This window comes from Gaeumannomyces tritici (genome assembly GCF_000145635.1).
Source record: "Gaeumannomyces tritici R3-111a-1 unplaced genomic scaffold supercont2.4, whole genome shotgun sequence".
NCBI classification, from domain to species: domain Eukaryota; kingdom Fungi; phylum Ascomycota; class Sordariomycetes; order Magnaporthales; family Magnaporthaceae; genus Gaeumannomyces; species Gaeumannomyces tritici.
Genome location: NW_008804548.1, coordinates 778,416 through 806,053, shown reverse-complemented (window position 1 = coordinate 806,053; position 27,638 = coordinate 778,416). Strand labels below are relative to the sequence as shown.

Genomic DNA, 27,638 nt, shown 5'->3' with positions numbered 1-27,638 from the left:
GGAGGCGGCGACGCCGGTCTCGGCCTGGGCCTCGGGGCAGGTGGCAGGCCTGGGTCCTTGCGGGCTTCGAGCACGTTTGCGCCGTCGGCCACGTTACGCGGGCGGCGACGGCCACCGCCTTCGTCATCCAGGGTAATGGGTCGGGGAGGCGGTGACGCCGGTCTCGGCCTGGGCCTCGGGGCAGGTGGCAGGCCTGGGTCCTTGCGGGCTTCAAGGACGTGCGAGACGGCGGCATCCCCAAGAGCATTCGGGGCCGGGCTAGGCATGGCCAGGGCGCCAGCCAAGAGGAAAGGCAGAAGAAACTTGGCGTGCATCTTGGGCAGGCTTTTGAAAACGAGCAAAGCAACGATAGGAACGAGTTTGATGCAAGCAAAAGAGGGAGGTCGAGAAAAGATACAATGGGAAAAACAATAGGAAAAAAAAGAAACGATAGGAAATGATAAGCTAGGTAAAAGTAAAGAAAACACTGATGAGGTGTGAGGAGAAAGAGGAAAACGAAAACGAATTGCTAGAAAGAATCGGGCAGTTATATACTCGCCTTGTCGAGACGGGCGCTGGCGACGACTGTTCTCCTTGGACCTTGTCGGTAACACCGGCCTCTGCCGAGCGGCGACCGCGATGGCCGAACACCACGAACCGCAACAGTAGCAGTGGTATGAATCATACCGCCAGGCTTTCTCTGCACGGGTGGCAGCGGCAGTGCAACGCCATGCTTAATCGGCAGATGGCGGACCAGAAGCCGCGTAATCGGCGTGCATGCCCGTCCTTTTTTGGCCCAAGGCGGCACGCACTAGAAACTTTAGGGACTCCATTGCGTAATAGGGGTTGCCTCATGTAGCAGCAGCCCAGCTAACCTTTTTTCTCCTTCCATAATCACCCATGGGGGTGGTCAGGCTGGCAAAGATACACGTCCACAGGTCGGGTGGGAGGAGACCGGCGAGTCTTGCAAGCGGATAGGTAAGTAGGTACCATCTGCGAGGGAAAGAAAGAGGAAAACCCCACCTCCCAACAGGGGGGTTGAAACTGGAGATCGCAGGGGTCGTGGTGACTTGGGGGGATGTCACGAGACTTCAAGAATTTCTCGTCCTTTAAAAGCTTTTCTCGATTTCTCTCCTTCTTTCACCGGCTTCAACAATGGCAGTGACTTTATGCCAGCACGTGACCCCCCTTCCGCCGCCCCTGTGATCTCCAGTTTTAACCCCCCTGTTGGGAGGTGGGGTTTTCCTCTTTCTTTCCCTCGCAGATGGTACCTGGGGGCGGCTCTTCGGCGCTGGTAGGGGGCCTCGGACACTTGGGTCGTCGTATCGTCGGAGATTTTCCCTGCCGTGATTGCCGTGGCTGCGTCGGGCAGTTTCTCTATTTGGCAAATTTGCATGAGTGGTGCCCCCGGACGTCAAGCGCTCGTTCGATTTTATTTTGGTAATCGCCCTGTCGACCAGATCTGCGCCTCTGGTTGCAATGCAGCGGGCATCAAGGGGTGTTTCAGGCCACGGACCGGCTGGTCGAACTCTATGTTTGTCAAAGACCCTGTCCCCGCACTTGTCGAGTCCGACAGGTGCTGTTATAAAACGAGGGCTAGTATAAGGAAACTTGAGCTGCAACGTGGGATTTGCTAGCGAAAGTTAATATATTGCACTGGAGAAATCACACTCTAACCAAGCAGGGCAAAGTTTTGATGTGGGATTTATTGCGCCAACCTTTGATAGGTTTATGCAAAAAGTGGGCCTTGGTGGCGCAGCTTCCGATAGAGTTTCGTGAATCCCCGTGGCACTTGCTGCATAAACACATGCCAAAACGATCGGGGCTGGCCCATCAACCTCGGCGGCAGCACCTCTGCCTCTGCTGCTTCCGCACGCGGTTCTTTTCCCCTTCCGACACGGGGGAACACTGGAAGCAAATTACGGTCGGGATGCCGCAGGTTGATACGAGCTCGAAGCGAGCATTCAATTGTCCCCAAATCTTCACCTATATCCAGGAACTGCCAATTTGTCCAAGCTATGCTACAAGTACCCCGTGAAATAACGCAGTTTAACCTGTAAGCCCGACGAGGACGCCAACAATGCAATGCCAGCGAGCCTGCTTGCTCCGCCTCAACCCCCGAGTTCTCCGCCAGAGCCACGAGCCGAGGTCAGCGAGAACTAGCAGCAGCCTTAATGGGGACATTGTTCTTTTTCCCCGGGTGGGCCTTTGGCTGGATGATAGCGGCGGGCTTTACTTAACCGGCAGGAGCAGGCTTCGCTTAACAAAAATACCGCTCGCTACCCATTTTAAACGCTACCACTTTAAAACGAGATAACTTTGCCTCCAATGCATGCATTAAAATGGGGTAAATTGTATTGTAAATTTAAATAAACAATTTAATATATACGTTATTTTTAAAAAGTTTTAAGAAACGGTTACTTAATAATTAAATAAGTAAATAAATGTTAAATTTTATACATTAAAAAATGTAAAGGGCTTGCGCCGACAGCTTACGCTTGGGTGCAGCCAAAAGGAATTTATTTTGTTACAAAAAGTAGGAAAAGGAAAGAGGCCTTTAGCCGGGTTTCCTCACGAGGGAAAAAACCCAAACTTCCTGTGGGTCGCTGCTGGGGCGCCACGATGTGGCGTTGCAGGTGTGGCTAGGGTTTCCGCCGGATCGCCGCCTGGTTGTAGCGACATGGCTCCGGCGTAACTGGAGTTACCATTTGGGCCCCTGCTTTTTTAATAAGTAAGTTATTAAGTGCTATCGGCCATTTTGCAATTGCAATAATATTGCTTTTATTGCAAAGGCCGAAACGTTAATTTTTATGCATAGCGGTTTTAACGGGTTAAAATGTACCAGTACTGGGGCTTTTGTAAATAGTAATTTTAGCTTGCAAAAAGCTTTTTTCGCATTATTTTTTAGTAAAAACGCTATATCCTTTTTAAAAAGGTTCGTTAAAAGCGCGGTAATTTTTGCATTGTAACGATTTGTTTAGTAAATTTTTAATTTTACGCTTGGTTATTTTAAAGCTTAAAAAATTAATATTGTTTATTTCGAATTTGCATTTGGCTAGGCTAACGTAAAGTTTGTACTTTTCGAATTGTTTAAATACCGTTTTTATTGCTTTGCGGTGTTTTTCCCGTATTTTTTAAAAAAAATAAGGATATTGTTTAAATATATAATGCAAATGCTATCGATTAAATTTTTAAACGTTATATTAATAAAGCTTAGTAAAGCTATTTTCGGCGTTAAAAACGCGGCTTACAAAAGCAGGCTTTTTTGCGGCGTTAAATATACGTTAGCCTAATTTAAATACCGTTTTACCAAAAGCAAAAGTACATTAGCCATTTTTGCTAGCCTTTTTTTTTGCACAGCAATATACGCATTTTTTAAATTTAAAATTTAAACCAAAGCATTTTATTAATGGTATATCCAAACTAAAACAATTAAAAAAACGGTAAAAATTTTTTATTAAAATTTTGCATGCAAATTCGGTTTAAATTAATTTTACAACCCATTATTTTAAAATAAATTGTACAATTTGCCGCGCCGTAATAAATATTAAAAAAGGTTAGCGCGAAACCGCGGAAAATACGGAAAAAAATACTTACAAGCAACGGGTTTTGCAACGGTATAAATCGCCCGCTATTGCTAAAAAAAAAAGCAAAACAACCTTTTTAAATCCGGATTTTTTTTAAAAAAAATTATAACGGGCGCGTAAAAAGCACGTAAGCGTTAAGCAAAGTACTGGGGAAAAATTGGAAATGCGTTAAAAAAAAATTATTTAAAAAATTGTTAAAAAGGCTACGAATTTGCAAGAGCGGAAAATATTTTTACAGTTATTGTTGCTATTGTTATTATTATTGCTAATAGTAATTATTAACCGGATTAAAAAAAAGCCGGGAAAAAAAAGCAATAAAAGCTATAAAATGGAACCGAAAATGGGGCATAAATAAAAAAGGAAAAAACAATGGGCAAGCCCAAAATTTTTACGAAAACGTGCATTTAACAACCTAATTTACACGCAACGGCCGAATTACCTTTACGACCGGACCACAATACCTCGCTTTAAGCATTAACTTTTTTTTTTACTAACCGTTAAAAAGTGCGGGAATAAACCATATTACCAATACATTACTTACGAAAAAAACGCGGAATTGCAAAAATTTCGAAAGGAAAAAGTTTTTACCCAGCTTTATACCAAACAATTATCGGCTGGAAGCACGGTTATTACCTTTATGTAATTAACCCAAACCGCAAAGCTCCCCATGAGCTATATAGCTCGAAAAGGGTAAATAAATATATATATATTGTAAAGCGCTAATATTCCTTGCACAATTTAGCGTAGAATTTTGTTATGCTTAAGTAATAAGGAAGGCTAGCTTAGTAAGCACAACCTAACTGGTATAATAAACACAACTTGGTAAACAAGGTACGTATCGGGTAAAACACGTATATCTTAATGCCCCTCTTATTAACCAGTTAATAAGAAGGGCAGCAAATTTATATAAGAAATTTATAATACACTAGCCTTGGCCTCGTGGTGCAGTAGCTCTGCACCAGGCTGGTCCCGCCAGGACCACGGGTTCGAATCCCGTCGAAACCACAAAAGCCTTTTTGTTTTTTAGCCGCCCGCTTTGCTGGGCCGGAAAGAGAAAGGGGCCGCCCCGCTTACGGGCCTCGCCCGAGTTAATTTTCGACCAACGATTCCGACAATTAATCCGATTCCGACCTACCCTTTCCAACCCTTCCTTGCACCATTTCAGAAGCTCAAGATGCAGAAGGTTAGGCCAAAGAGGAAGTAATAGGAAGGCCCTTGGAAAGGCCCCCGATTCCCCCAACCCCGACCCTTCCCAACCCCTTTTTGCACCACTTCGAAGGCCCAAAAATGCAGAAGGCTAAGCCAAAGAGGAGGTAACGGGAAGGCCCTTGGGAGGGCTTAACCTTACCCCGACAAACGCACGCACAAACCGACGAATTCGATTACCATCCCTTTTTCTTTCAAATATTAGCCACAAGCCCTAGCCTTTTATAACCCCCAGCCCCAATCCCAATCGCTACCGCCCCAAGCCCAAATGCAGCAGGCTAGGCCAAAGGAGGTAACGGAAAGGAAAAGGGCCAGAGGCTAAAAAGGACCAGGTTAAGTGCGTAAGAGGGCCCCCCAGGCGCCCTAGACAAGCCTGGGCAAAGAAAGCGGCAAAGGACCCCCTTAACCGAAGTTAACCCGACCCGAGGCCCCCACGGCAAAGGGACCAGCCCGGCAAATCAAATCGAGCCAACCAACCAACCATTAAAGCGCAGGACGCGGCCTTGCCGGCCCCCTGCAAAGGGGGCTGCATTTGGGAGGGACGGTTGATTCCCGAATGGAGCTTTTACAAGCAGTCGAGCGGAGGAGAAAAGTAGGCGCAGCCACCGGTTCAACACCGCCACGGAGGCGCAACGCCAGAGAGGCGGCTCGCAGGCGCAGGGTTTCCCCCCTAGGCCCAACCCAAGGGTTTTTCCCCACGCATTACCAAGTTGTAGCACTGAGGTCTCTTCCATAGACAGAACAGCGTATAAATCAAATCAAATAATACATTGGCCTTGCTCCCGGGCTTCCGGCTTTGCCGCGTAGCTAATCCAGGCGCACTCCGTCCTTTGCACTAAGTGCGCTCGGAGTGCGTTTTGGGTGCGCGCTGAGTGCGCTCGGGGTCTGATCATCGTCCAGCCCCGAAGCACTTGGGTTAAGTGCATTTAAAGCGCACTCCAGCCTTTATCGAACACCGGCCATGCAGCGGAGTAAGCGTGCATGTTCGGGGCCCAAACCGTTGCGCACTTGCCCTGCACTCGGTCCCTAGCAAAGGTGTGGTAAGCTCTTTGCTTCGGGCCTCGGTCCATCCTTCCCGGGCGGGGTAAGCTCCGGGTTGGACCTGATCGGTTCTGACGGGGATGGCACCGGTGCGGGGCCTGCTCAACCCGCGGGTCGGTCCCGTTGGGTTTAACAATTTTTTTTTTTGGAAAAACGAGCGGTACTTTTATCCTCCGGGTGTAGGCATAGCCAGGGTATACAGGGCATAAGGGTTTTTATAAAGGAAACTAAGGGTATCCAGTGGATATTCCACGTTTTGATTTCGCTACGAAACTTTGTAACTGAACTAGTAAGTATACTTGGCACCCGCACGCTGTAAATGTGAAGCCACGAGCCCTTAAAATAGCCAGTGACGGTAAATTTAAGGTTATTTTGGTATTACGCGCGAGGATTTGGCAAAGGATGTTTCCAAGGTGAAGCGTTGTTCCTGTCAACTCTCTAGGGCATCAGGGGGGCCTCGGCGGGTCCATAGGCCAAAAATAGTCAACACTCGACGCGCTTTGATTCTGGCAAGCATTAAGGGGTGCGGGGTCTGCGTGCTGCCCGTTTTTTCATAAAAGAGCGACGATTCGGCCGCTTCTAGCCACCGAGATCTCTCTCTTGTCCTTATCCGCATCCAGATCAGCATCTTTTCCTCTTGTTTACTTTTATTTCCTTTTTGTGGTTTCCTTTTGTGTTTTCTTTTTGTCAATTTTCGCCTTTTGGCTCTCTCATTTACCACAATGCATTTCATCACCATCGCCCAGGTCGCCGCCACTCTGGCCGTCGCCCTCCCGGCTTTTGCCCTTCCTGTCCTCCCCGACCAGGCCATGGCGGCCCCTCTTTCGCGTCGCCAAGCAGCCTGCCAATTCGGTGCCGATGGGAAGGTCACTTCGAAAGGTGCATGCAAATACGTGTCCACGCCGCCGAAGAAGGTTATGGCCGGCACCCTCTGGCTCCCTGGCAAGGGCGGGATCAACCCATTGGATCTCCCCACCGGCGGCGACGGATCGATGTACGGCAAGCGGGACGAGGTCGCCGAGCAGGCCAAGGAGGCTGAGGAGGAAGCGGACCTTGAGTAAATCTCGCTGCCTCAACATGGTCGACAAAATAACGAGCGTGTCAAGACCAAGGATCAGACAGTGGCCAGGAATATCATGTTTCGCGACGGAAGCTGGCTTTAAAAGGTTGCTTTTGGGGCTTGTGCTCCGATACAGAGCGCGAACCTCGGGGATGCGGCGTTGTGGAAAGTAGAGATAAAATCTTTTTCAAATGTACACCTTTTGGATGTTCCATTCCTATTTGACCACGTAAACTTGCTGCTTTTCCTTTGAACGCCACTTTGCCTACATAGCATTCAACTTAAGCCACGAAGCAACACCGCCCCGAATGCGACTACTACGCCCAGCAAACAGCCAAGCCAATCCTGCGGCAGTAAGTCCAACGATCCAACGCAAAGCAACCTTCAAAGTCTCCCTACCAACCCCAGCTATCCGCTAAGCCGTCACCTCGTTAAGCGACGCCCTCGTTGGCAAATGGGAACGGCTTGTCGGGGGCGTCCCTGCCGAGAAACCGACAGAGCGGCTCCCGCCCGCTGCCCAGCTCGTACTCGAGCAGCCGGCCCGGCGGCGCCAGGCGGCGCACGTCGTTAAAATACCGCAGCGCGACGGCGCGGGCCCTGGCCTCGGTCGGCCGGCGGCTCGGCTCGGCGTAGAAGCCAGAGTGCAGCTTCTGCAAGCACCGCATAACGGGCCGGCCCAGGACGTGCGCCGCCAGGAGGTGCAGCAATGTTGCCGCGGGCTCCGCAAAGGTCGGCTCGAGCAGCGCCGCGTCGGAGCTGGCCCACCACCTGTCCGGGACGTGCTGCATCGGCACCACCTTGGCGTCCGGGGAGGCGCGGACCAGCTCGAGCGCGAACGGCGAGGCCATGTCCGTTACCACCTCGAAGCCGTCTGAACGACGACTCTTCGGACCTCACATCTTGTCCTTGCAGGGGCTATATTGCGGACTGCAGCCCAGGCCGTAACTACAAGTGAAAGACTTTCGCACGCCAAAGTGCTTTAGTGACTGGGCTTTGTCGATCACGTAAATTGCAAAAGCGTCCGAGGAGGACTCTATATCACTGGCGAACATACAGTAAGTGTCGGGTCATCGTCACATCTGACAAATGCCTTGTCCAAAAGCAAATAAACTTATGCGGGTGGCGGCCCGGGGATCGCAATAGCCCCAATCTGAGCAAGCATGTCAAAGATATCTGGAAGCCCGCGCTCCTCGACAATCTTGCCGTTGGCAAACCTGTAGATGTTGAAGGCCTGCGCGTTGATCTGCTTGCCCGTCGCCGGGGTGCCGAGGAAGTTGCCCTGGTGCGTGCCCGAGATGGCGAACCGCGCAACGATCTTGTCGCCCTCGACGATGGTCTCCTGCAGGGACCACTGGATGTCCGGGTAGGCGCCGCGCATCATGCCGAGGATCTGCATGTAGCCGCCGAGGCCCTTGAGCGGGGGGCCGCCAAAAGGGACGTGGAACTCGGCCGACTCGGAAACGACCTCCTTGCCGATGGTCTCGTCGCCCGAGTTGATAAACTCGAGGAACCGGTCCATGCGAGCGCACAAGTGCTGGGACGTAGTCAGTATTGTAAATTCCAGACTTCGGGCCGTGGAGAGGGAGAATGAACCTCGCGGTTGCTGGCGACGGAATCGGAGCTAGTACAATGTTAGCAAGTGAGGCCGTAGTGGATTTGATGTTTGGGCGTGGTAGGGAACTCACTTGGACATGGTTGTGGCGTGTAGTGGAAGAACAGGTGCCAAGATGGGTGGTTTTCGACAGGCTGGGAGGACGAAGAAATTCAGAGTTGCAGACGGGGCAGCTGAGAGGAATCTTTATAGTTCATGTGGTTAGGGCTGCCCCGTACATCAGTGCTCCGCACTTCGCAGGCTCCTCCGTGAACTGCAGAAACCTAGTCCGGATCTAGCCGCCCTTCGTCCCACAACTCGGAGGAGAGTGGGATGACATAACTCGTGACAGGCGCCGTGGACCCGACACGACCCCACCAGCCCACCCCTCGGAGCAGGGTGGGATTTCACATGGGTCGTGACTGGGGCTCATGCACGTCTGCGTCCATACTTGGCGAGGCGTTATCCCGCCTGGCGGCGGGATGTGAGATGGACGGGGTATAAAACGAGGGTACAACCGCGTCTGCGCCGCGACTCGGGCTTAAAGTTTTGGCAGACACTTGAGGGCTGGAGCGATCGAGTTGTGAACTGCCGGCCTGTCTTCGGCAACGTCCAGCATGACTGCCACGTAAAGCACATATATGGAATCTTTGAACAAATGGGCAAGGGCACGCAAGCATGTTGGAACGCATCAAAGCCAACTAGGCCGGTGCCATCTCCCGTTCGGTCGGAAGAAAGGTTTCTCTCGCCTGCTGGCATGTCCCGGCCTGTGCGTCCTCCTCCGCCGCCACCACCAGCAGCAGCAATCCCCGACACCGCCGACATTCGGACGGCTCACAAGCCCTGGTGGCAGATCATGTGGGCGTCAACCGACGCCAGCGCCCTGTCGCCAACGCGGCCGCCGCAGCTCTGCGGCGCTAGTCCGGGGATGCGCAGCTAGGCGCGCAAGTTCTTCGGGGTTCCTTCACATCGTGGAGATGAAACACCATGCGGGTCACCGGCGGCAGGCCCGGTAGCTTGCTGGGCGCCGCGATATCATCGACTCAGACAGGAAATATCGATCCCAGGCCCAAATTACCCTTCTAGTGCTTGGAAAAAAGACGAACTGTGCGGATCTTATGCGTACCTTACAGGCAAAAAAAGATTTGAAGTCGATCTTTGGGTCCTAACGTATCCATGGGATGCCAACTTGGCGCTCTGGTCGACGGCGCATATGGCGGAAAATCGCTCCCGGCAAACCTATCGTCGGTGTGCTCCACGGCGATGCCACCCAGGCGTACATGCAGGGAAATTTCTGGTAGGTACCCGCGCACTCGAACGCTTTGGAAGGATTTTTCCACTGCGTTCTGGAGCAATTCCTACACAAAGCGCGTGGCGCCATTCTAGGTATTGTGTACGAGTCTGAGCAATCCAACTTGTTAGAACGCCGCTTCACAGTTCCACCGCACGAATAGACGTCCACTCGAACGTCAGGTATGTTTCAACCATTTCATCACTAAACTTGCTCTTCAGCATCCCGCCCTCATCAAGAGACATTCGTAATATGGTCGTAACTGTCACTTGCCCTTCCAGAATACGTCCCCCGCGAGCCCACACGTCTTTGCTACGTCCAGCACAACCTGCTTGGCGTGTTGGGGCTGGCATGGTCCCCAGCTTCGTCACACGTAGCTTCGGCAGGAAACCTCAAGTTGGGCATTGCGGAGGAGATTATAGATCTGCAGAGGAGGGCGACACAGCCATGTTAAAGTACTCTGGGCAGGAAATCAGGTTCATCCACGCGGGGCCCATCCAACAGCACAAACCGAGGAACGCGAGGACCGGGATTACCGAAGCCCAGTCAGTCCTGCCACCCGGATCGGCGGCCTTGTGGGACCTAAAGGGGAGGCGTGTCCTCAAAGACTGGAATGCAGGCCATGTTACCCGTCGACACCCCGATCCCTCCATCGGTCCGTTTTTCTCCAGCGCCGTACCCAGTCCCTGTGCCCTGGGTTGAGGCCATCTGCATCAACCAGCCGAACGAACACGAAAAGGGTCACCAGGGTGCGGCACGCGCACCAGGGCGTACGCCGTGGCCGACCGGGCCGTCGCCCGGCTCGGCCCGGCGTCTGGCGGCAGCATGCTCGCCACTTCCACGCCGGGGCGCCTCGCGAGACCGCTCAAGTTCATCACGCGGCTTTGGGCGGGCCTGCACTCCTCCGCCGCCCAAGAGGAGGGTTGACAGGACCCGAGCTGACGGCTGCCATGCGGCCGAATCACCTACGACGCCATAGTGCCCCATATCTGTGCGTGACTGGTGCGACAAGCGCTGGGTGGCCCAAGAGACTCGGCTGGCAAGCACGAAGGCCAGGGTCGTGGGCGCAGTTCGGCTTTGATGCGGTGCCGTGGCGGCTGCGTGTGAGGACGGTCTTTTGCCTATCCTACAAACCCAGCATCCCCGTCGAAATGAAGGCGCAACTCAGCGACTCTCGCATCGAGCGGATGGCGGGCATGGTGCTCTGGAAGGGCTTGCGCAGGGTCTCCTCCAACTGTGACAACGATGCCTTGTCGGTCCTGGCGTTGGGCGACATAACTCCCTTCGCCGCGTACCACATGCAGCTCCAATTTGCAGTTGACACCTCTCGCGCCTATCTCTACGATCAGAACGTTGTAAGCTAGTAGTTTCGAGATATCGGCGTACGGTGTGGGGTGATCAGGGGCGTGACCACACATATTCCCATGAACCCTAGAGTGGACAGGCGGGTGCGACTTGCCGGAAGATGAAGGGTGAGGAGCGGCGGAGGGGTGTATGAACCACCAGATGAGTCTGTTCGGACCACATGTGCCCAAAGCATATCCAAATCGGTCACACAGAAACGAGATCCGGCCCTTCCTTACTGATATCGGAGCGAACGTCAAGAAGGTCTGGAGCCCGTGCTAGGATGGGCCCTCCTATTGCGCATCACGTCCCCGAAGCCATCTCACTTGGCAAGGACTGCTTCTCACTCGGGCTCTAGAGGGCCACAGATCGCCCCAGAGGCGACGGCGGTGGTCGTGTATTGTCTTTTGCCGTCTTCCACTAAAGAGCTGCCTATGTGTCTCGGAAGACACTGACCTCATGATTCTGCACACAACGAGACGCCGTCCCATGCTTGTCGACTGCTCCAAGCCTCTGATATTGCGAGTAGCTGGAGAGTCGTCGACGTACCGCGCGGCCGGCGATTGTTTCGTTTACGGATTGCAAGACAGCGCTGGAGTGCTCGGTCGACTGCCGCGTCCTCGGTGCGCCAATCTGTACTCCCATACTGGCAACAGTCACGGGCCATGTTCAACAGTAAACTCGGGGAACGACCGACGCCGACCTGTGGCTGGCGCCTCCGGCGGAATGGCAAACCATCGAGCGGCCCGTTGCCGGGCACGATGGGGAAACAAACCCCCCATTCCCCCAGAACTGGCCCATCACCGAGGTGGTCAATTACGACCCACGGATGGAGTTTGATGTGCTCCGTTACAACGCTGTTGATATCTCGATGTCAATATTGGTATGCTATGTTTCGTCTTCCTTAATATACCCACCTGAGCTAATTTGCTCGCTCGTTTTTCTTCCAACCCAGAGAATTTGGGGGGTGTTTCTGTCCTCCTTTTATTCTAGAGCACAATCGCTGCCAAAAAGTGCTTTGCTCTGGCTTAATACATCGACGCGACGGAGCGTCAGTGGTTTGGGCCTTCTGCGGATTCACCGATGCCTCGGTCGCATCGTGTCGAGGACTGTTTAAACTCTATAACGTGGTTAGTTAATAGGGGCCAGGCATAAATGTCAATTTCCATAGCGGTCCTAGCACACCGCCATGCCTCACGCGAGCGGAGGACGCTGAAAAGAGGAGTGCGGGATAGTTAATAGTGCGTGCTCTGCTCTTGCGTTTTCTCGTGTTGCAGAGGCTTTGTGGGGCGTGCTGAGACAACCGGCAATGACACCGGTACCCGCAACCGTTGGAAGGGTCCCGCCCTGGCTGCCGCATTGGCCCAGGAGCCCCGGGGCACGCAAACCATGATTCCATGTTGGAGAGATTGGCGCGCATCGCTTCGGCTCGTCAACCGATCACACTGACGGCGACCTTGTCCAGGGACATGAAAGGGGTTCAATACCTGCACGATGCGACATCGACAACGCCGTGGTATATATAAATCTCAACGGCCTGGCGCTCGCTTCTCCCGTTCTGGTCCTGCTCTTCAGCCCTCGCTCAGGTTGCCCAACATAACATTCGCTTTTTGGAGACACTACTCTCGCTTATACCCGTATCAGACGCTCCCGCTCCCGCCTAATCCTTTCTCCCCCCACTCAAAACCTTCAAGATGCGCTTCTCCGTCGCCGCCGTCTCCGCCGCCCTCTTCGGCGCCGCCCTGGCCGCCCCGGCTCCCCAGGCCGACGCCGGCGCGACCGAGACCGTCGTGATCCAAAAGTTCGTCTCCACCAGCAAGGGCGCGACCACGGGCAGCCCCGTGGTCTCCATCAGCTTCCAGCTCGTCTCGCACCGCGAGGCCGGCGTCAAGGCCTACGTCTGCGAGGCCCACAACCCCAACGGCATCACCCCGGCCGACGTCAACCAGTGCGCCGGCTTCCAGTCGTTCGACGGCTACCACTTCCAGTACCTCGACACCAAGACCGGCAACACCAGCCTCCGCGTCTTCCACCAGACCGCCCCGGCCTTCGGCCTCTGGGGCAACGCCTTCATCCCGGGCAACTGCGGCATCGAGGGCGACGCCCAGATCTGCCGGAAGGATTCGATCAACGTTTCGCTGGCCCTCAACTAAGGGAGGAGGCCGCGAACCGTTTTGTTTTTCCCCGAGAGAACGTACAGGACGAGGGCATTCCGATGCTTCCTTGGGATATCTTAATTATAGGGCTTTATCGCTTTAGCAAGTAGTGTCTCCTAATCCAACTGGGCCTGCTCAACCCAACTTGCATGCGTCCGAGTGTCTTGTGTGCTCATTGCTTTGTTGGGCGGGTGTCGTCGACGGGAAGTCATGCCAAGCAGGTTTGTAGTCCAGTATTCTGTCACCAATGGTTCCAGGGCGTCTGGCTGCGCCTGAATTCAGCACGGCCTGCAGTTCAACCATATGGCCCAGCCGTCGTCATGTCCGCAAGGCGGTCGATTTGCGCTAATGATATGATGTCGTCTAGGCGACTTGATAGATCGGGACCATCCGCTCCTGGTCCAGGAACACAACATGGCGATTGCTGCTGAAGGGCTGCCAATTCACAACGAAAATGCGGGCTTTTGGTAGGCCCTGCGCCCAGCTGGTACAAACTCTGGCTCAGACCGCTGTCGGATTCGGGGCTGGTTGATGTGGCTTATGTGCTAGGAACAGCAGCTCATCGGGCAAAAATACATGTTCTTGGCGCACTTCAGCCCCAGCCTGACCGGATTTTCTCTACGGCATATCGGTCGGTGGGAGGGAGGGTACCGAGGTCGCCTAGGTACCTAAATATCCACGGAAGTCGGAGGTCTCTCGAGGCGGTCCGGTCTGCCTAGGTGCCTAGAAGCCCAACTAGGGGGAGGCTACGACAAGTTGCAGGACGGATGGAAATGGCCATGGTAGGTCAATACTTGCATAAGCGCCGAACGCCTCGTTTTAAGAGGCCAATAAGTGCCATTCCACGCTCGCTGGTGGCGGGTGATCTCGACCCAAGCGCACATGGTTTTGATTGGGCTCATCGTCGCAAAGCTCGAGCTCGGACTCGCTCCCAGTTGTCCCATTGCCAGAACCTCTCCCGACAACGGTATCCCGGCCCCTCAAAAACACCCACGAGAGTGGCAGATTGATGGCTGGCCTTTCCAGAGCCAGCCATAGATCCGACATCCATCGGGGCTCCATTCCATGGCGGCCCAGATTAATCTCCGCGAGCAGGGCCTGACCGTGTTGCACCAGGCGGATCATCCCAAGGTTGAGTACGTATCCATTGGCTGCCTTCTACTGTCAAAATGCCATCCAACTAATTCCTCCCTTCCTCCAAGTATCGTGTTCGTCCATGGATTCACGGGCCACCCGAAGAACACCTGGACCTGGCAAAGGGCGAAGCATGGGCCATCCCACCAAAAGAGGAAGCACGACCCAGGGGAGGGATCCTCTTCGGGCGGAGTCCGAAAGTTCCTCAAAGTGACATTTCGCAAGAAGGACCGAAGTCCATCACCAACCGCTACGTCATCCTCGACTCCGGACCCCAGCTCCTCGGAGACGACCCGCGCGGCAGCAACCAACGCCGGCACCGAGCGACAAAACATACCCGAAGAAGTTTACTGGCCAAAAGACCTTGTCCCCACAACCGTCCCCGACTCTCGAATCTTCACATACGGTTACGATACCAACATTCGACACTGGGCCAAGGGCCCAATCAGCAGCAAAACAGTCTACGACCATGGCTGGGATCTGCTTTGCTCTCTCGAGGAAGCCCGGCGTGGCGCAGGCGAGGGATGTCGTCCAATCCTCTTCGTCGCCCACAGCCTTGGGGGAATTGTCGTTAAGGAGGCTCTGCGCAGATCGAGACGAGCCGCTATGATCAAGCCCCATATCCACGCCATCTTCGAAGCCACCCTGGGCCTTATATTCTTCGGTACCCCACACCGAGGTGCAAATCCAAGGCGCTTCCTTCACCATGTCTTGACAGTGTCGATCCAAGCTGTCGGGGTTAAAACCAACGACAACATCGTGAACACCCTTATGCCTCATAACCCTCATCTTAAGGACCTTAGTGACGAGTTTGCTATTCTTTGCGTCAATAAGCAGTGGCCAGTGTACTCGTTCCAGGAAGAGTACGGCGTCACCCTACTCGGTGGAGCCAAGGTGGTGGATGATGACTCGTCATGTCTCAATGACGTTAGGATCGAGACTAAACGTCACATCTCGAGCAACCACATGGACATGTGCCGCTTTTCGGGACTCGAGGATGCCCGATACAACATGGTTTCCGCCGCCTTGACATTCATCATTGGCACCGCCACAACACTTGACACCCGCCACGAGACACCCCATCAGGCCCCGCAGTCCGGATTACCAATGGCCCCAACGCCGCCAACTATCTACTCGCACTCCACGATCCCGGCGAGTTCCACGGAGATTGTGGTTGGCAGTGATCTCGGTCACGACGGTGGCCCTGCCGAGCTTCCGTTTGCAACCAACGCCGACGAAGAGATGGAAGATATCCATGGCAGGGAGGTGGAAAGAAAGACCTCGAGAGAGGCGCCTGTGCGGACCCACAGGAGCCCAGGCGACGCACAACCCATGGGTCGCATCGATGCCGCTACGAAGTCCGGCCTCGTCAACCTACTATTCTTCTCCGAGATTGACCAACGTCTAACAGGCTTGACCGCAGCCCAGGGGAAGACGTGTCGCTGGTTTCTCTCCAAACCGGAATACCGAGCCTGGCGCGACCTGGGAAACCAGTCAGAGGACAGCACTTTCCTCTGGATCAAGGGCAATCCCGGCACGGGCAAATCGACCCTCATAAAGTTCCTTTTCGAGCAGGCGAGGGAGGAATCTAAAGGAAATCCTATGCGCATCACTCTGTCATTCTTCTTCCGAGCACGCGGTTCAATCGAAGAGACGACAACGGTCTACCTCTACCGCTCGCTTCTTTATCAGCTTTTTCAGCCGCCGATGGAGGACTTGACCGACGGTTTGGAGTGGATGACGGCGCCCGGAGCACGAGGAGTACAGGAAAAAGGATGGGACGAAGAAACGCTGAAGCAGACACTAAAACACACGGTCTCCAGGTTGGGGCATCGCGCTGTCACCATACTCGTCGATGCGTTGGACGAGTGCGATCAGACTCAAGTTGCCAAGATGGTTTCGTTTTTCGAAGAGCTGTGCGAGCACGCAATGGGATCAGGGATCAGCCTGCGCATTTGCTTCTCCAGTCGGCACTATCCCGCAATCGTCATTCAAAGGGGCGTCGAGCTCATCTTGGAGGCTGAATCGGGGCATACTGATGATATCGAACAGTTCATCAAGGCCAGATTGAGGCTGGGCAGTCTAGGCAAGACTGCCAAGGCTGCGCCGCTTCGAGACGAGATTCGGGACAAATCGTCGGGCATCTTCCTTTGGGTCGTCTTGGTCATTGAGATCCTCAACCAAGAGCCTATTAACAGCACCGCCTCCATCAATGCCTCGATCGATAAGCTCAGCAGGCGGCTTAAGGAAATACCGCCTGGCCTTCACGACCTGTTCGAAATGATTCTTGCGCGGGATGGCAACGACCTAGACCAGCTCGACCTGTGTCTTAAATGGGTTCTTTTCGCTACCCGTCCCCTCAAACCACAAGAGCTGTACTTCGCCGTCCAGTTTGGCCTCGACAAGGACACCTCGGGTCTCTGGGACCGTGAGGAGATCGTTGATGACCAACTCAAGGCATTCGTCAGCTCCTCCTCCAAAGGGTTGGCCGAAGTCACGCGCAACAAGGCTGCTCAAGTCCAGTTCATCCACGAATCTGTCCGGGACTTCTTGTTGGGCCGATACGGGCAGCAGTGGTCCGGGGCTTCCGTCAACTTTGAGGGACACAGCCACGATGTTTTTAGGGATTGCTGTTGGGCCCAGCTGAACGCCCCCGTCGGCCTGACCGTCGATATCCCCGACGAGCCACTGGAGAAGACCGAAGCAGCAAGGACAAGGGCGGCCCTGCGGCACAACTTTCCGTTCCTCGAATATGCGGTTTTTGGCGCTCTCGCCCATGCCAACAGCGCTCAGCAGCACGACGTAGAGCAGGGGAGATTTCTGCAAACCTTTCCACTCTCCCAGTGGGCCATGTTCAGCAGCGCTCTCGAACAGTTTGCCGTTCGCCGATACTCCAAATCAGTCGACCTCCTGTACATTCTCGCAGAAAGGAACATGAGTCACCTTATTCCTCTCCTCTGCTCCGACCCTAAAACGTTCTTTTCCGCAGGGAAAGAGCGTTACGGCCCGCCGATTTTCGCCGCCCTGGCCACCGAGAGCCACGATGCAGTCGCGACAATGCTGCAAGGTATTCAGAAGACATACCAGCACCTACCTCCGCCACTCCAAACCCTTGCGGAACACCATTTTAAGGACCTGGCGGCACTGTATCTCCGCAACAGAGGCCTTCACCGCCGTTTCCCACGCGACATGGTCTTTTCATCACGAAAAACCCTCCTATCCTACATGGTCCCGGTCATGGATGGGTCCGATATGAACAGCACTGGTGCGGCAATATTATTGGCCTACTTGCTTCTGAGCCCACCAGACATCGATACAGCGTTGCTATTTTGTGCAACGGTACTGGGCTACGACAGCATAGTCCAGTCTCTGCTCGACACGGGGCAGCCTGATCTCAGCGCGAAAGATGAGGCAGGCAGAACATTGGCGGCAAATGCCGCTGCGCAAGGGCACGTACGCTTCATACAAATGCTTCTGAACTCGGCCAAGGTTCGCGTCGATTCTCTCGATCAAACTGGCACCCCGCTGCTAATATGGGCAGCTATAAACGGCCACCAGATCGTTGTGCAACTGCTACTCGATTCTGGCATTGTTTCCGTGAATCGTAAAGATAAAGCGGGTCGTACGGCGTTACATTGGGCGGCTCAAAACGGCCACTGCACTATCGTGGAATTACTGCTCGATTCGAGCAAAGCCGCCGTCGATATGCAAGATAGGTGGGACCGGACAGCGTTATCGTGGGCGGCTGTAGGGGGCCACCATACTGTCGTGAAATTGCTACTCGTTTCGGGCAAAGCTGCCGTCGATATAAAAGCTAATACTGGCCAAACGGCGTTACATCTGGCGGCCGAACGGGGTCACCATGATGTTGTGCGCCTACTGGAGGAACATATGAGCAGAAACCCCCAAGGTTGAAAGCTCGGGGTGAGCCGGAAGTCGAGTTTGCGTTGTGTCGCCCCATCTGCTAAGCAGAGGCGCTTCTGGAGACGGAGGAAGGACTGGGAGCAGCTTCGGGTATGAAGTTCATGCTGGTGGCGGACGCATCTAAAACATATAGCACCTGACACAGAGCAGCGCAGTTCCGGGTCCTAGCTCGCTCCGGTTGCGGGCAGTGCGCGAAAAGAACAGGCGAGATGGCCGGGCGCGCGACCCAGCTCTAGGAGGACCAGGGCATCAGGAGCCAGCCCGGGGTGTCCGAAATATCGTTCCACCACCCACACGGCGAGACTGCATGGCTATTCCCAGCGTCCCGAGGGGACCATCCGCGAGCGGGGCCCGTCGCGCTGTCGCCCCACTGGCGGCAAACCTGCCACGTCTTTTGGCATCCCGGGGTCTTGGGCAGATACGAGACGCGGCGTGCCGATGCTGGCGGGGTGGCGTTGCTGATCGCGGTGTCCCCCATAGACGGCAGCCGTTTCGGGGACTTTGCTCCAAGGCCAACGGCAAGTCCGCGTCGGTAGCCCATTCGCCCCCGTCTGTTGGTCTCGAGTCGGTTAGCGTCACGAGCAGCGCTGCCAGACTGACCGCGGGTGGAGGAGTGGCGGCTCTCAGCTTTGTGGGGCGGGGACGGCGGCAGGGTCGGCGGGAGGGTCGGCGGGATGGCGGCCTCGCATAGGCCAGAGTGCGGTGGAGGCAATGGCAGTTGGTCGCCCGGGCTCATCTCGCGGACCCGTTCCTCGGGACAGGAGTCCGTTAGCCCTGGCCTTCAAACTTCCGGGCGCCCCGCGACATGAGAAATGCCGGGCGTCGAGGCTACTCTGCGGTATCGATTGCCTGCTTGTGGAGACAGTTGGTGCGTCAGGCCGTTGGCTAACCGAGGGTGACGACATGAGGCCAATGAGTGGTGCTTTTTCATGTACATAACTAGGGTTCCAATTGCAATTCCAGAAAGTTTCCAACGGCAATTCCTTCATCACTAACCAGGGCATTGGCATGCTCGTAGCGCAATTTGAAGCTAGCGTTACCGAGGTCCAGGATGCACTGCGAGGGCGGTGGGCGAAGTGGCACCCACCAACGCATCTCCTTGTTGTGCTTGAAATTGAGAGATCGGTGTGCTGCTGGACGGACCATGTTACGTGCTAGCCAGGAGCCATGAGCGTAACCGTCACCCCCGCTGCCTCAACTACCTACGTACCGCGCAACACAGGCAGAAAAGTGCATGCGAGTGGAGACAAGATAGTGGGGCTACCGATATCTCTAGGCCTGGCCATCGCCCAGCCGATGTGTCTCGTTTTCGCGCGTGGGTGGCGAGAAACACTTTGGCTGGTGTGCCATGATCGGTCCAAAGGTCGACTTGGGAACTTTGCTCATCATAATCTGGGTCAAGGTATTACAATTAGAGTGTTGGTCCTGTATATTCATGTATCTACCCACACGTCTACTTGTGCATTCCTCGTTGTTATCACCCAAACTCGTACAGCTAGGGATGCTCACCCACGACGCCGCCCTCCCTTGCAGCGTCGCTGGCTATGGGCCATTTTGCACATCTGTGTCCCTTTTCCGGTCACTTTTTCTCGTGTTGCTGCCAGCCCCTGAGGTTAGGAGCCTGTGGGTGGTTGGTGTGGTCAGGGCAGTTTGCATGTCCTGGTAGCAAGCCGTACAAGGACTCCCCGTTTCCCAAAGGCCTCCGTGTGCCAGTCAAGCCCTGGCTAATTTCACCAGGGAAGAGCAGAATGGATACGCTAGAAAATTCGGTGGTTGCCCCCATATGTGGTAATCTTCCTTGTACGTCGAATCGAACTGCATTGCGCCCCGCCAGTCCTTGCTTCTGTCTTTCCATTCCCACTTCTTCGGTGACGCACACCGAGACACTATATACGCGTTTTCCCGCTGGCCGGAACAAGCGGAGGGAGGCTGATTTCCTGGTCGTTCCTAAGGTCGTACGGCTTCACGGTGGAGGATAACTTACCACCTGCTATCGGTGCAGTGTTAATAAGAAGGGTTCGATAACCTATGAGGGCAGATGCAGCCACGAAAGGATTTGCCCCCGCGCGGAGAAGCCGTGGGTCATGCGGTGGCCCTTCCTCATCGGGTTGATGGCGCAGGTCGGGTAGAAGGTGGTGGGGTTGAAGGATATATGTTCTAGTCGGGGGAAAGAAAAAAGAAAACGGATCGAGGTCAGCAAAGAAACGCGCTCCCAATCACGGCGGGGCGTAGGAAGCGACGGAAAATAACAAAACAAGCAATCATGCGCTTACCGCCAATTTCGGCCGTGGTGGACCAGTCGGGCCAGGCGGCGGTGGCGTTGTGCCGGCAGTTGCAGTTGAGCTCGGTCATCGGCGACCCCAATATGGTTGTCGACCACATGCTGCATAACCTGCAGTTCTCGAAGGCGTCGCCGCTGTTTTTTTTTGTTGTTGGAAGAAACAAGACACGTTAGCAATCCGATATCAAGAGCTCGAACCAAACGTGATGCGGATGGCCGGGGCCCTACAGTTCCTGCGGCCAAAACTTGGCCGAATTCAGCGAATTGCCGGTCGCGCTGGGGTCGATGCCGAGGCAGTCGTTCATGTCCATGGTGGTGTTGACAAACCGGGTCTGGGACAGGTCGGTGGGGCAGCTGGCGAGGAGGGCGCCGGGCACGTCGTCCGAGAGCCTCAGGTCCTTGCAGGCCCAGTCGAGGGGCACCTGGCCCTTGGCCCAGAGGTCGTCGGCGCAGCTGAGGGTGTTGTTGCGCTGGTCAAGGGTGAACCTGCCGGCGATTTTGAGCGTGCCCGGGGTGCCGCCGCAGTCGTAGGCCCACTCGACCGCGTCGGTCGTGTTGGTGAAGGTGCAGCTGGATCCGCCCATGCCCCTGTTTGGAGAAGTCAGCAAACAACCTAGACCAAAACACATGCCCAGGGACTGATGGGATGGATTGGATAGGTGGGTGGGTAGGTCCTTACCGGTGCCGGAACTCGGCGACACCGCCGTTGTTGACGATACACTTGTCCAGGTCGAGCTGGTAGCGCGCGTATATGGGGTAGCTCCCGTGCGGCGTCTTGATGGGGCAGTGCGCCTCCAGTATCGACTTGCCCGGGATATTCACCTTGACGAGGATTTTCTTGCACCCCGCGTTCAGCAGGTCCATTAGCCCCGCGGGCTCCGTGGACGTGGCCGGGGCCGTTGTCGTCTGCTGGAAGAACTCCTCGTCGTGCGTCAACGTCAACGTCCTCACCGACTGGGAGGTCACAGACCGCCTCGTGTGTAGGGGGGCGGCGTTCCGGCGCTGGTGGCGCTTGCCGGCTCCGGCGTTCGGCGCGGGGACGCAGAAGAGCTTGCCGTCCTTGAGCTCGATTCGCTCGTCTGTTTATCATCGTGGAATGTAATGTTAGCAGCTCATAGACATAACTTTGATGGTAGCACGCGGAAACAGGGACATCTTACCAAGATCAATGCTGGCGTCTGCTGGCCCCGGGCCTGCGCCGCACTTGCAGGACAGGACCGCCTTGGTCGCGTCCTTGCCGGGCTGGCCGGGCTGGTAGTCCGAGAGCTCGAGCTGGTCGTTTGACGGATCGACCGAGCTGAAGCCGGCAGTCTTGGGATCGCCGCCTGGCAGCAGCCGCGATGTGAGGGAGCATTCACAGGTGTTCATGGCCATGCCCCTTTTTGCAGGCAACACGGAATTTATGGTCAGTTACGGGCAATTACAGCAAGGAAACTAGAAAAAGATCGCAGGACGACAAGACTCACTCCTTGGCCCAGGCCAGCCTGCCATCGAAATTTCCCAAACAGAGGTTGAGGTCGACGGTCGCGCCGGCGACATCCTCACTGCCGCCCCCGGGACGTTGCCACTTGGTCACCAGGACGTTGTTTGTGGGACCTCCCGCGAGCCTCCAAATCTGGGCCTTGTCGGTGAAAACAGCGCTGGCGAAGGTGTTGGCATAGGCTAGAATGCCTATGAGTGCATAGGATGAGATTTTTGTCATGCTCTTTGTGTTCGAGCCGGCAGTCGGTATGTAGTTAGTTCGTGCGTTGGTTATTGCGTCGGTGATTAAATAGTAGTAGGTCCTGTTTCACTTCCAGAGTGATGCTTTCGTTTAGAAATGTATCGGGACGGATCGACACTGATCGTCGAAGAGAGGGCTAATAGTGTGTCATATACCCGAACCTGACGTCCACCGGCCGAGGAGGAGTTGCTTTGTTATATGGCCTGGACCAGCCAGTCAATGGATGGAAACCACTACGAGACTAAAAATATCTGCCCCAAACAAAGACGTCCTTGTGTGCGACTGAGAAGCAAAAAAGCCCAGTCAGAGGCCGTGGGGATTGGCCAAGAAATTGCTTGTTCGTTTTGAGTGAATGTGTCGACAAGCATGGTCCAACATGTCATTCCTCGCATTTGGGTCCAGAAAAGGACATTCTGCATGCGTGGGCTGAAGGGAGGGACAGGGGGACAGGGGGACAGGTATCGCCAAGAAAAGGACGCATCGCTTTCTATTCAACCATAAATCCACCGCCCATATCGTCGTCGTCGCCGTAGTCGTTGTGAGCCACGAACCCGCCGCCTGTGTCGTCGTCGTCCTCGACATCGTCCGCAATCCCGTTCCCGCCGTCACCTCCATCCTCCATCCCATCATCCCGCCCCGCCTGTTCATCGTCGACCTCATCAGCCTCCTCCTGCCCATCATCCGCAGCCGCAGCCTCCAACATCGGCTTCGCGCTACTGCTACCACTCGGGCCCAGCCCCATACTCCGCCCAATCATCTCGTCGAGCCGCAGCACCTTTAGGAAGCGGCTCCACAGGCGCAGCAGCGCGCGGTTGCGCCGCGCCTCCTCGGCCTCGGCCTCGAGGTCGCCCAGCGTCGCCGCTACCAGCCGGACCGCCTCCTCGCACTCGGCCGGCACCACGACGCCCCTCAGCACCGCCGTGCCCTTGCGGTCGCGGAACTCGAAGCCCGTCAGGGCGGGCGCGTAGTCCACGCCAAGCACAAACGCCGCCCGAGCAGCGAGCTCGTCTGTCAAGTGGACGCCGCCTCGGGGCACCATGGACGGCACGAACACCTCCACGTTGCCAAACTTGTTCTTGGGCACATGGCCGTTCACGACCAGCGGGGGTTCGTAGGGGTCTGTCTGGTCTTCGGTAAATATTGGAACTCCAGCGGCAGTGCTGCCGGAGGAAGGCCCGAGGACGGGATCTTCATCTACATCATCGTCCTCATCCGGCTCGTCGCCGCCCCGATTTTCGAAATAACTGCTTTTGCTCTTAGGCTTCGGCCGTCGAGGAATATGCTTGACGGGGACTTCGCCAGGTCTAACCACGCGGCCCATGCGGTACCACTTTTCCTCAGACCAGGCGATGCGCACATCACGCCGTCTGTAGATGCGCTCGACCCGCTGCTGTTTCCCCTTGCCACGACCGCCGCCGGCACCTCCCACGCCCACAGTCCCAGAAGACTTGGCCCCAGGGATGAGGACCTCGTTGCGCTTGAGGTGGCGCTCGAGTGCGTGTGTTGGGTGGCCCTTGAAGTCGGCCACGTTGCGAGGCATGGGCTCCCGCCCAGCCGTGGTCGCCAGCTCCGCCTCTTCGCTGCGGTCCAGGTCCGTAACAATCCCGAGCGGGCGCGCAAAGAAGCTCAGGGCGCGCGCGTACCACTCTTCGCCCGTTAGTCCAGCTGCTATGGCCGCCAGGGAAGCGGATGAAGTCGGAACGGGCAGAGTGTCAACGCGCATCCTGCGGGTCTTGGACGTGTATGCCTTTGCGTAGCGGCGCGTCACATCCCTAGCCGTGCCGTCGGATGCGAACGAGACGGCATAGCAGAGACAGTTGAGCCGATCCGTTAGGGGAGGCTCTAGCTTTGCAGGCCTTGCCTGCGAGCAAGTCACTATGGGGTCGACGGGCTGCCATTTCTGGTGTGCCTCGTCAAGCACCTCGACCCAGTACACAGGGAATGCCGACTCGCCCGTGACGGGTTTACGCCCCTGTTCTTTTGTGACAGCGGCGGAGAGGGACTGCTGGGCAAGTGGCGGTACCACGTAGGCGGCAGCGTTGGGGTGCCCCAGCCGGCGTGCAACGAGCGATGAGCTCTGTATCGCGCCCGATGGAGGCACGTATTTGTACGAATCGTAGTTGGGCATCCTACGCTTGGGCGCCTCGGCCTTTTTGAGGCGTGGCTTCTGAAGTGTCGGGGTGCTCGAGACGAAGGACAAGGGCTGGAGCGAGCAAACGAGACGCGTCTCGACGCCGACGGACCTAAGGAGGGCGCAGAATAGCTGTGCGCCCACGTCGCGGGAGCCATCAAGGTACTTTGCCGATTTCCGAAATTCTGTCTTGTCCAGGGCCGAATCCAAGTCTTCTGGTGCCTGGTAATCTTCGAGATGTGACGGCTCCTCGGCCCACAGCGCCCTACGCAATCCACGTTCTGTGATGTTGAAGGCGGACTGAAAGATGCCGCGGGCCTTGACCAAGCCGTCTTTGAGGGATTCGGAGCGGCCGAACTGTGTAAGTCCACTGCGGGGCTTCAACATGTCGACCACCTTGTCGGGCAACAAGGGGCGCAGGGCGCTCTGCACCTGGGCGTCGTCGCACCAGCGATTCCTACGCGCGGCATGCACCAGCAAGCAGCAAATATGTAGTTTGTGCACCTCGACCCTCCGCTCCTTCTCGGTCCGGCTGATGGGTTTGCGCTTGGGCGCGCCCCTCCTCTTGATGGCCTCGGCGGCGGCGGCAGCGCGATGTGTAGAGAGATCTAGCTCCAAGGTCGCGGCTTCTGGGGCGTCCGCTGGTAACGCGCCAAAGTCGACATCTTCGAAACCAACATCATCGTCGTCGTCGTCGTCTTCTGAGTCCTGGTATGTCGTCTGAATCGTCGGTTCCGGCAGAGCCACGTCCTCGAACTCGATGTCCTCGTCCTCGTCCTCGTCGGCGTCGTCGGTCGGCTCGCTCGCCTCCGCTACCTTGGCGCTGGGCTTGACAGTAGGGGCGGTAGGCTCTTTCGGCGTGGCGAGCTGTGCTCGGGTGGCGTCCCTTTGTCCGGGCCGACGTGGTCGCTTCGCAGGAGGCTCGCCGTCTTCGGGTTCGGCGAGACGTGATGGCGAGGACGGCGCAGCACCGGCCTCGCGCAGCAAATGGCGATATTCGCGGGGGACGGCCTTCTTCCTGCTGCTGCCGGCGGCCGCGGGGGGCTGAGCTTGGGAGCGCGTGGTGCGCCGGCCGACAGGCGGGCGTCCATTTGTCCTGGCGCCCGCCATGATACTAAAGAAATAGTTGAAGATGGGGTGCAACCAAATTTTAAGGACTCAAGGCGGTCGCAGCATTTTCATGGCTGTGGTATGCAAGATGCTCAGGCAGAAAAGCAACAGCAAGGAATGGAACTGGCGATCATCGAAGCTCGGTCGACGTGGGATCGCTCCCTCGGAGTAATGACGAAATCCGAGACACACCCCCCTGTCAATGGTCGCGACAGCACGTGATCTACGGGACTACCCCTTTCGGCTCCCTCCCAGCCGCCCGTCCTCTCGAGTCCAGGGAATGGGCTTGTTTTCGCTCCTCTCCTCAATGACGTATACTTTTTCTCTATCAGAATGGCGCGTCGGGATAATACCATAACTTCCAGAGCCGTTGCACACGCAGTTCCTCGAGAACCTATTGGATGAGTCTGTCGTTTCCGCCAGTTGTCTAATGCGAGCCGCACAACGAGTGCGCCGCCTTCGAGTCCACGGAGCACCCAATGCACCGCGGCCAGCTACGACCAGAAGGCGTAACCGCACATTCTCGGGCATTTGTGTGGAAAGCCTTGGAATCAATGTTCCAGTCGGAGACTTTACTGTAGACGGCCGAGTACCCAGTTGGATCGAAACACGTCTGAAAATGCCATGCGCCCATCTCGACTGACACTAGCGCGGCACTTGTGCAGATCGCCAATGTGGTGCCGGCAAGTGAGCGCCGCCATTAGAATGTGCCACCATCAAACAATTTGGTGGTCGCTTATATCAAGATACAACAGCTAAAAGGCCGCCAAGTCAGGTTTGGAGCCCCTAGAGTTTTCCGTCTTTGCTCAGGTGTGCGCCATGCAAAATAGTAATAATTACAGTACTAGAACTAGAAAATCCCCACAGGTAAATGGCTCATGGATGAGTTCTACGTTACAGGTAAAACATGCATGCACGTCCGATTCCACTATGAAAACGGAGTGGCGTTGATTAGACCATTCGACCCGACCCTGCGGAACTCGCCGCCTCCCCTCCGATTAAAGCGTCCAAAGCCGGAAGCAGTTGAAGTTGGACACGTCCTTGACGCAGTCCGGCGGCGGCGGTGTGCCGGCCGTGCCGCGGCGGAGCGAAATGAACTGGCCGCACGGGTCGTTGTTCTGGAGGCGGCTGAAGTCGAGCTGCTCGTCTGCGCGCAGCGACCGGTCGAGCCTGTAGCTGTTCCACGTGAAGTTGCGGTCGAGTATCTGCTTGTCGTACGTGATGGAGACGTTGGCGAGGACGCCGCCCGAGCAGCCGGGGCCCGTGAAGAGCGTCATGCGGACCTTGGCGTCGCCGTTGATCTTGGACGGCACCGTGTTGGCCGGCCGCCGCTCCTCCTGCGAGACGTTTTCGACGGGCGCGGGAGGCGCCTCCGGCTGGGGCTCGGGAGCCGCCTCCGACTGGGGCTCGGGAGCCGCCTCCGACTGGGGCTCGGGAGCCGCCTCCGACTGGGGCTCGGGAGCCGCCTCCGACTGGGGCTCGGGAGCCGCCTCCGACTGGGGCTCGGGAGCCGGCTCGGGCGCCGGCGCCTCGTCCCTGCGGTGGTGGCGCTGCAGCGGCGGGGTGTGGGCGACGGGCGCTTCCGGCTCGGCGCCGCCGAGGTCGCTCAGTGTCGTTGGGATGGCATCGACTGGTGGTGGGCTGGACCTGGCGAGCTGGCGCGCCCCGGCGGCGATGGGGTTTGCGCTGCAGGTCGACAGCGCCGAAAAGGTGAAGGCTATGATCGTAAGCGCGAACCGCATGGTGCAAATCGGAACATAAACGCCAGCGTTGTGTGCCCGGGATGACTACTGCCAGGTAGTGGTTGGCCAAAGGCGTTTGCCAGCAAACAGAGGGTGATCACCAAACAGGCGTGGGAAACGACAGGCGGCGCATGAATGCTGCAAGTCAAAGTTCTGGAACAGGGGAAGACAGGATCCAGGCCAGTGCCAGCTGGGTAGCGGGGGCTGGGCAGTTTAATGGGGGGTTGTCACTTCACGCCAGTTGTGTTGGCAAGGGAAGAAACGTCTTCTTTCTGTTTCATATGGACGTTTTGGGAAATCTCAACGCTCTGCCTTTTCCCCATCTCCACTGCTCTGGC

The 27,638-nt window shown here is 56.0% G+C and overlaps 12 protein-coding genes across 12 annotated transcripts; 6 read left to right on the top strand and 6 right to left on the bottom strand.

The window, feature by feature from the left end:
- Window positions 1-2,906: 2,906 nt before the first annotated feature.
- Window positions 2,907-3,313, bottom strand: GGTG_07689 (hypothetical protein; the record flags this gene model as incomplete). Its single annotated transcript, XM_009225514.1, has 3 exons — window positions 2,907-3,056; window positions 3,231-3,239; window positions 3,290-3,313. The coding sequence occupies 3 exons, from the start codon at window positions 3,311-3,313 to the stop codon at window positions 2,907-2,909; spliced, it is 183 nt and encodes a 60-aa protein (XP_009223778.1).
- Window positions 3,314-6,535: 3,222 nt separating this feature from the next.
- GGTG_07688 (hypothetical protein) lies at window positions 6,536-6,874 on the top strand (the record flags this gene model as incomplete). Its single annotated transcript, XM_009225513.1, has 1 exon — window positions 6,536-6,874. The coding sequence occupies one exon, from the start codon at window positions 6,536-6,538 to the stop codon at window positions 6,872-6,874; it is 339 nt and encodes a 112-aa protein (XP_009223777.1).
- Window positions 6,875-7,304: 430 nt separating this feature from the next.
- On the bottom strand, window positions 7,305-7,721 carry GGTG_07687 (hypothetical protein; the record flags this gene model as incomplete). Its single annotated transcript, XM_009225512.1, has 1 exon — window positions 7,305-7,721. One exon carries the CDS (start codon window positions 7,719-7,721, stop codon window positions 7,305-7,307), a length of 417 nt encoding a protein of 138 aa, XP_009223776.1.
- A 263-nt stretch (window positions 7,722-7,984) lies between these two features.
- On the bottom strand, window positions 7,985-8,566 carry GGTG_07686 (hypothetical protein; the record flags this gene model as incomplete). The annotated part of the gene is made up of 3 exons (XM_009225511.1): window positions 7,985-8,407; window positions 8,467-8,494; window positions 8,559-8,566. The coding sequence occupies 3 exons, from the start codon at window positions 8,564-8,566 to the stop codon at window positions 7,985-7,987; spliced, it is 459 nt and encodes a 152-aa protein (XP_009223775.1).
- Window positions 8,567-8,930: 364 nt separating this feature from the next.
- Window positions 8,931-9,404, top strand: GGTG_07685 (hypothetical protein; the record flags this gene model as incomplete). Its single annotated transcript, XM_009225510.1, has 1 exon — window positions 8,931-9,404. Exon 1 carries the CDS (start codon window positions 9,123-9,125, stop codon window positions 9,402-9,404), a length of 282 nt encoding a protein of 93 aa, XP_009223774.1. The 5' UTR covers window positions 8,931-9,122.
- A 798-nt stretch (window positions 9,405-10,202) lies between these two features.
- On the top strand, window positions 10,203-10,682 carry GGTG_07684 (hypothetical protein; the record flags this gene model as incomplete). Its single annotated transcript, XM_009225509.1, has 2 exons — window positions 10,203-10,410; window positions 10,504-10,682. 2 exons carry the CDS (start codon window positions 10,203-10,205, stop codon window positions 10,680-10,682), a joined length of 387 nt encoding a protein of 128 aa, XP_009223773.1.
- Window positions 10,683-10,906: 224 nt separating this feature from the next.
- Window positions 10,907-11,381, top strand: GGTG_07683 (hypothetical protein; the record flags this gene model as incomplete). The annotated part of the gene is made up of 2 exons (XM_009225508.1): window positions 10,907-11,110; window positions 11,361-11,381. 2 exons carry the CDS (start codon window positions 10,907-10,909, stop codon window positions 11,379-11,381), a joined length of 225 nt encoding a protein of 74 aa, XP_009223772.1.
- A 1,105-nt stretch (window positions 11,382-12,486) lies between these two features.
- On the top strand, window positions 12,487-13,414 carry GGTG_07682 (hypothetical protein). Its single transcript, XM_009225507.1, has one exon. It carries the CDS (start codon window positions 12,794-12,796, stop codon window positions 13,250-13,252), a length of 459 nt encoding a protein of 152 aa, XP_009223771.1. The 5' UTR covers window positions 12,487-12,793; the 3' UTR covers window positions 13,253-13,414.
- Window positions 13,415-14,166: 752 nt separating this feature from the next.
- GGTG_07681 (hypothetical protein) lies at window positions 14,167-19,290 on the top strand. The gene is made up of 5 exons (XM_009225506.1): window positions 14,167-14,391; window positions 14,458-17,842; window positions 18,447-18,500; window positions 18,794-18,866; window positions 18,941-19,290. Exons 1-5 carry the CDS (start codon window positions 14,321-14,323, stop codon window positions 19,120-19,122), a joined length of 3,765 nt encoding a protein of 1,254 aa, XP_009223770.1. The 5' UTR covers window positions 14,167-14,320; the 3' UTR covers window positions 19,123-19,290.
- A 920-nt stretch (window positions 19,291-20,210) lies between these two features.
- Window positions 20,211-22,325, bottom strand: GGTG_07680 (hypothetical protein). The gene is made up of 6 exons (XM_009225505.1): window positions 22,061-22,325; window positions 21,755-21,972; window positions 21,274-21,673; window positions 20,823-21,182; window positions 20,587-20,729; window positions 20,211-20,470 (listed from the first exon to the last, which is right to left on the bottom strand). Exons 1-6 carry the CDS (start codon window positions 22,294-22,296, stop codon window positions 20,340-20,342), a joined length of 1,488 nt encoding a protein of 495 aa, XP_009223769.1. The 5' UTR covers window positions 22,297-22,325; the 3' UTR covers window positions 20,211-20,339.
- GGTG_07679 (hypothetical protein) lies at window positions 22,318-25,697 on the bottom strand. The gene has a single exon (XM_009225504.1). It carries the CDS (start codon window positions 25,556-25,558, stop codon window positions 22,805-22,807), a length of 2,754 nt encoding a protein of 917 aa, XP_009223768.1. The 5' UTR covers window positions 25,559-25,697; the 3' UTR covers window positions 22,318-22,804.
- A 633-nt stretch (window positions 25,698-26,330) lies between these two features.
- On the bottom strand, window positions 26,331-27,595 carry GGTG_07678 (hypothetical protein). The gene has a single exon (XM_009225503.1). The coding sequence runs from the start codon at window positions 27,298-27,300 to the stop codon at window positions 26,557-26,559; it is 744 nt and encodes a 247-aa protein (XP_009223767.1). The 5' UTR covers window positions 27,301-27,595; the 3' UTR covers window positions 26,331-26,556.
- Between the last annotated feature and the right edge of the window lie 43 nt (window positions 27,596-27,638).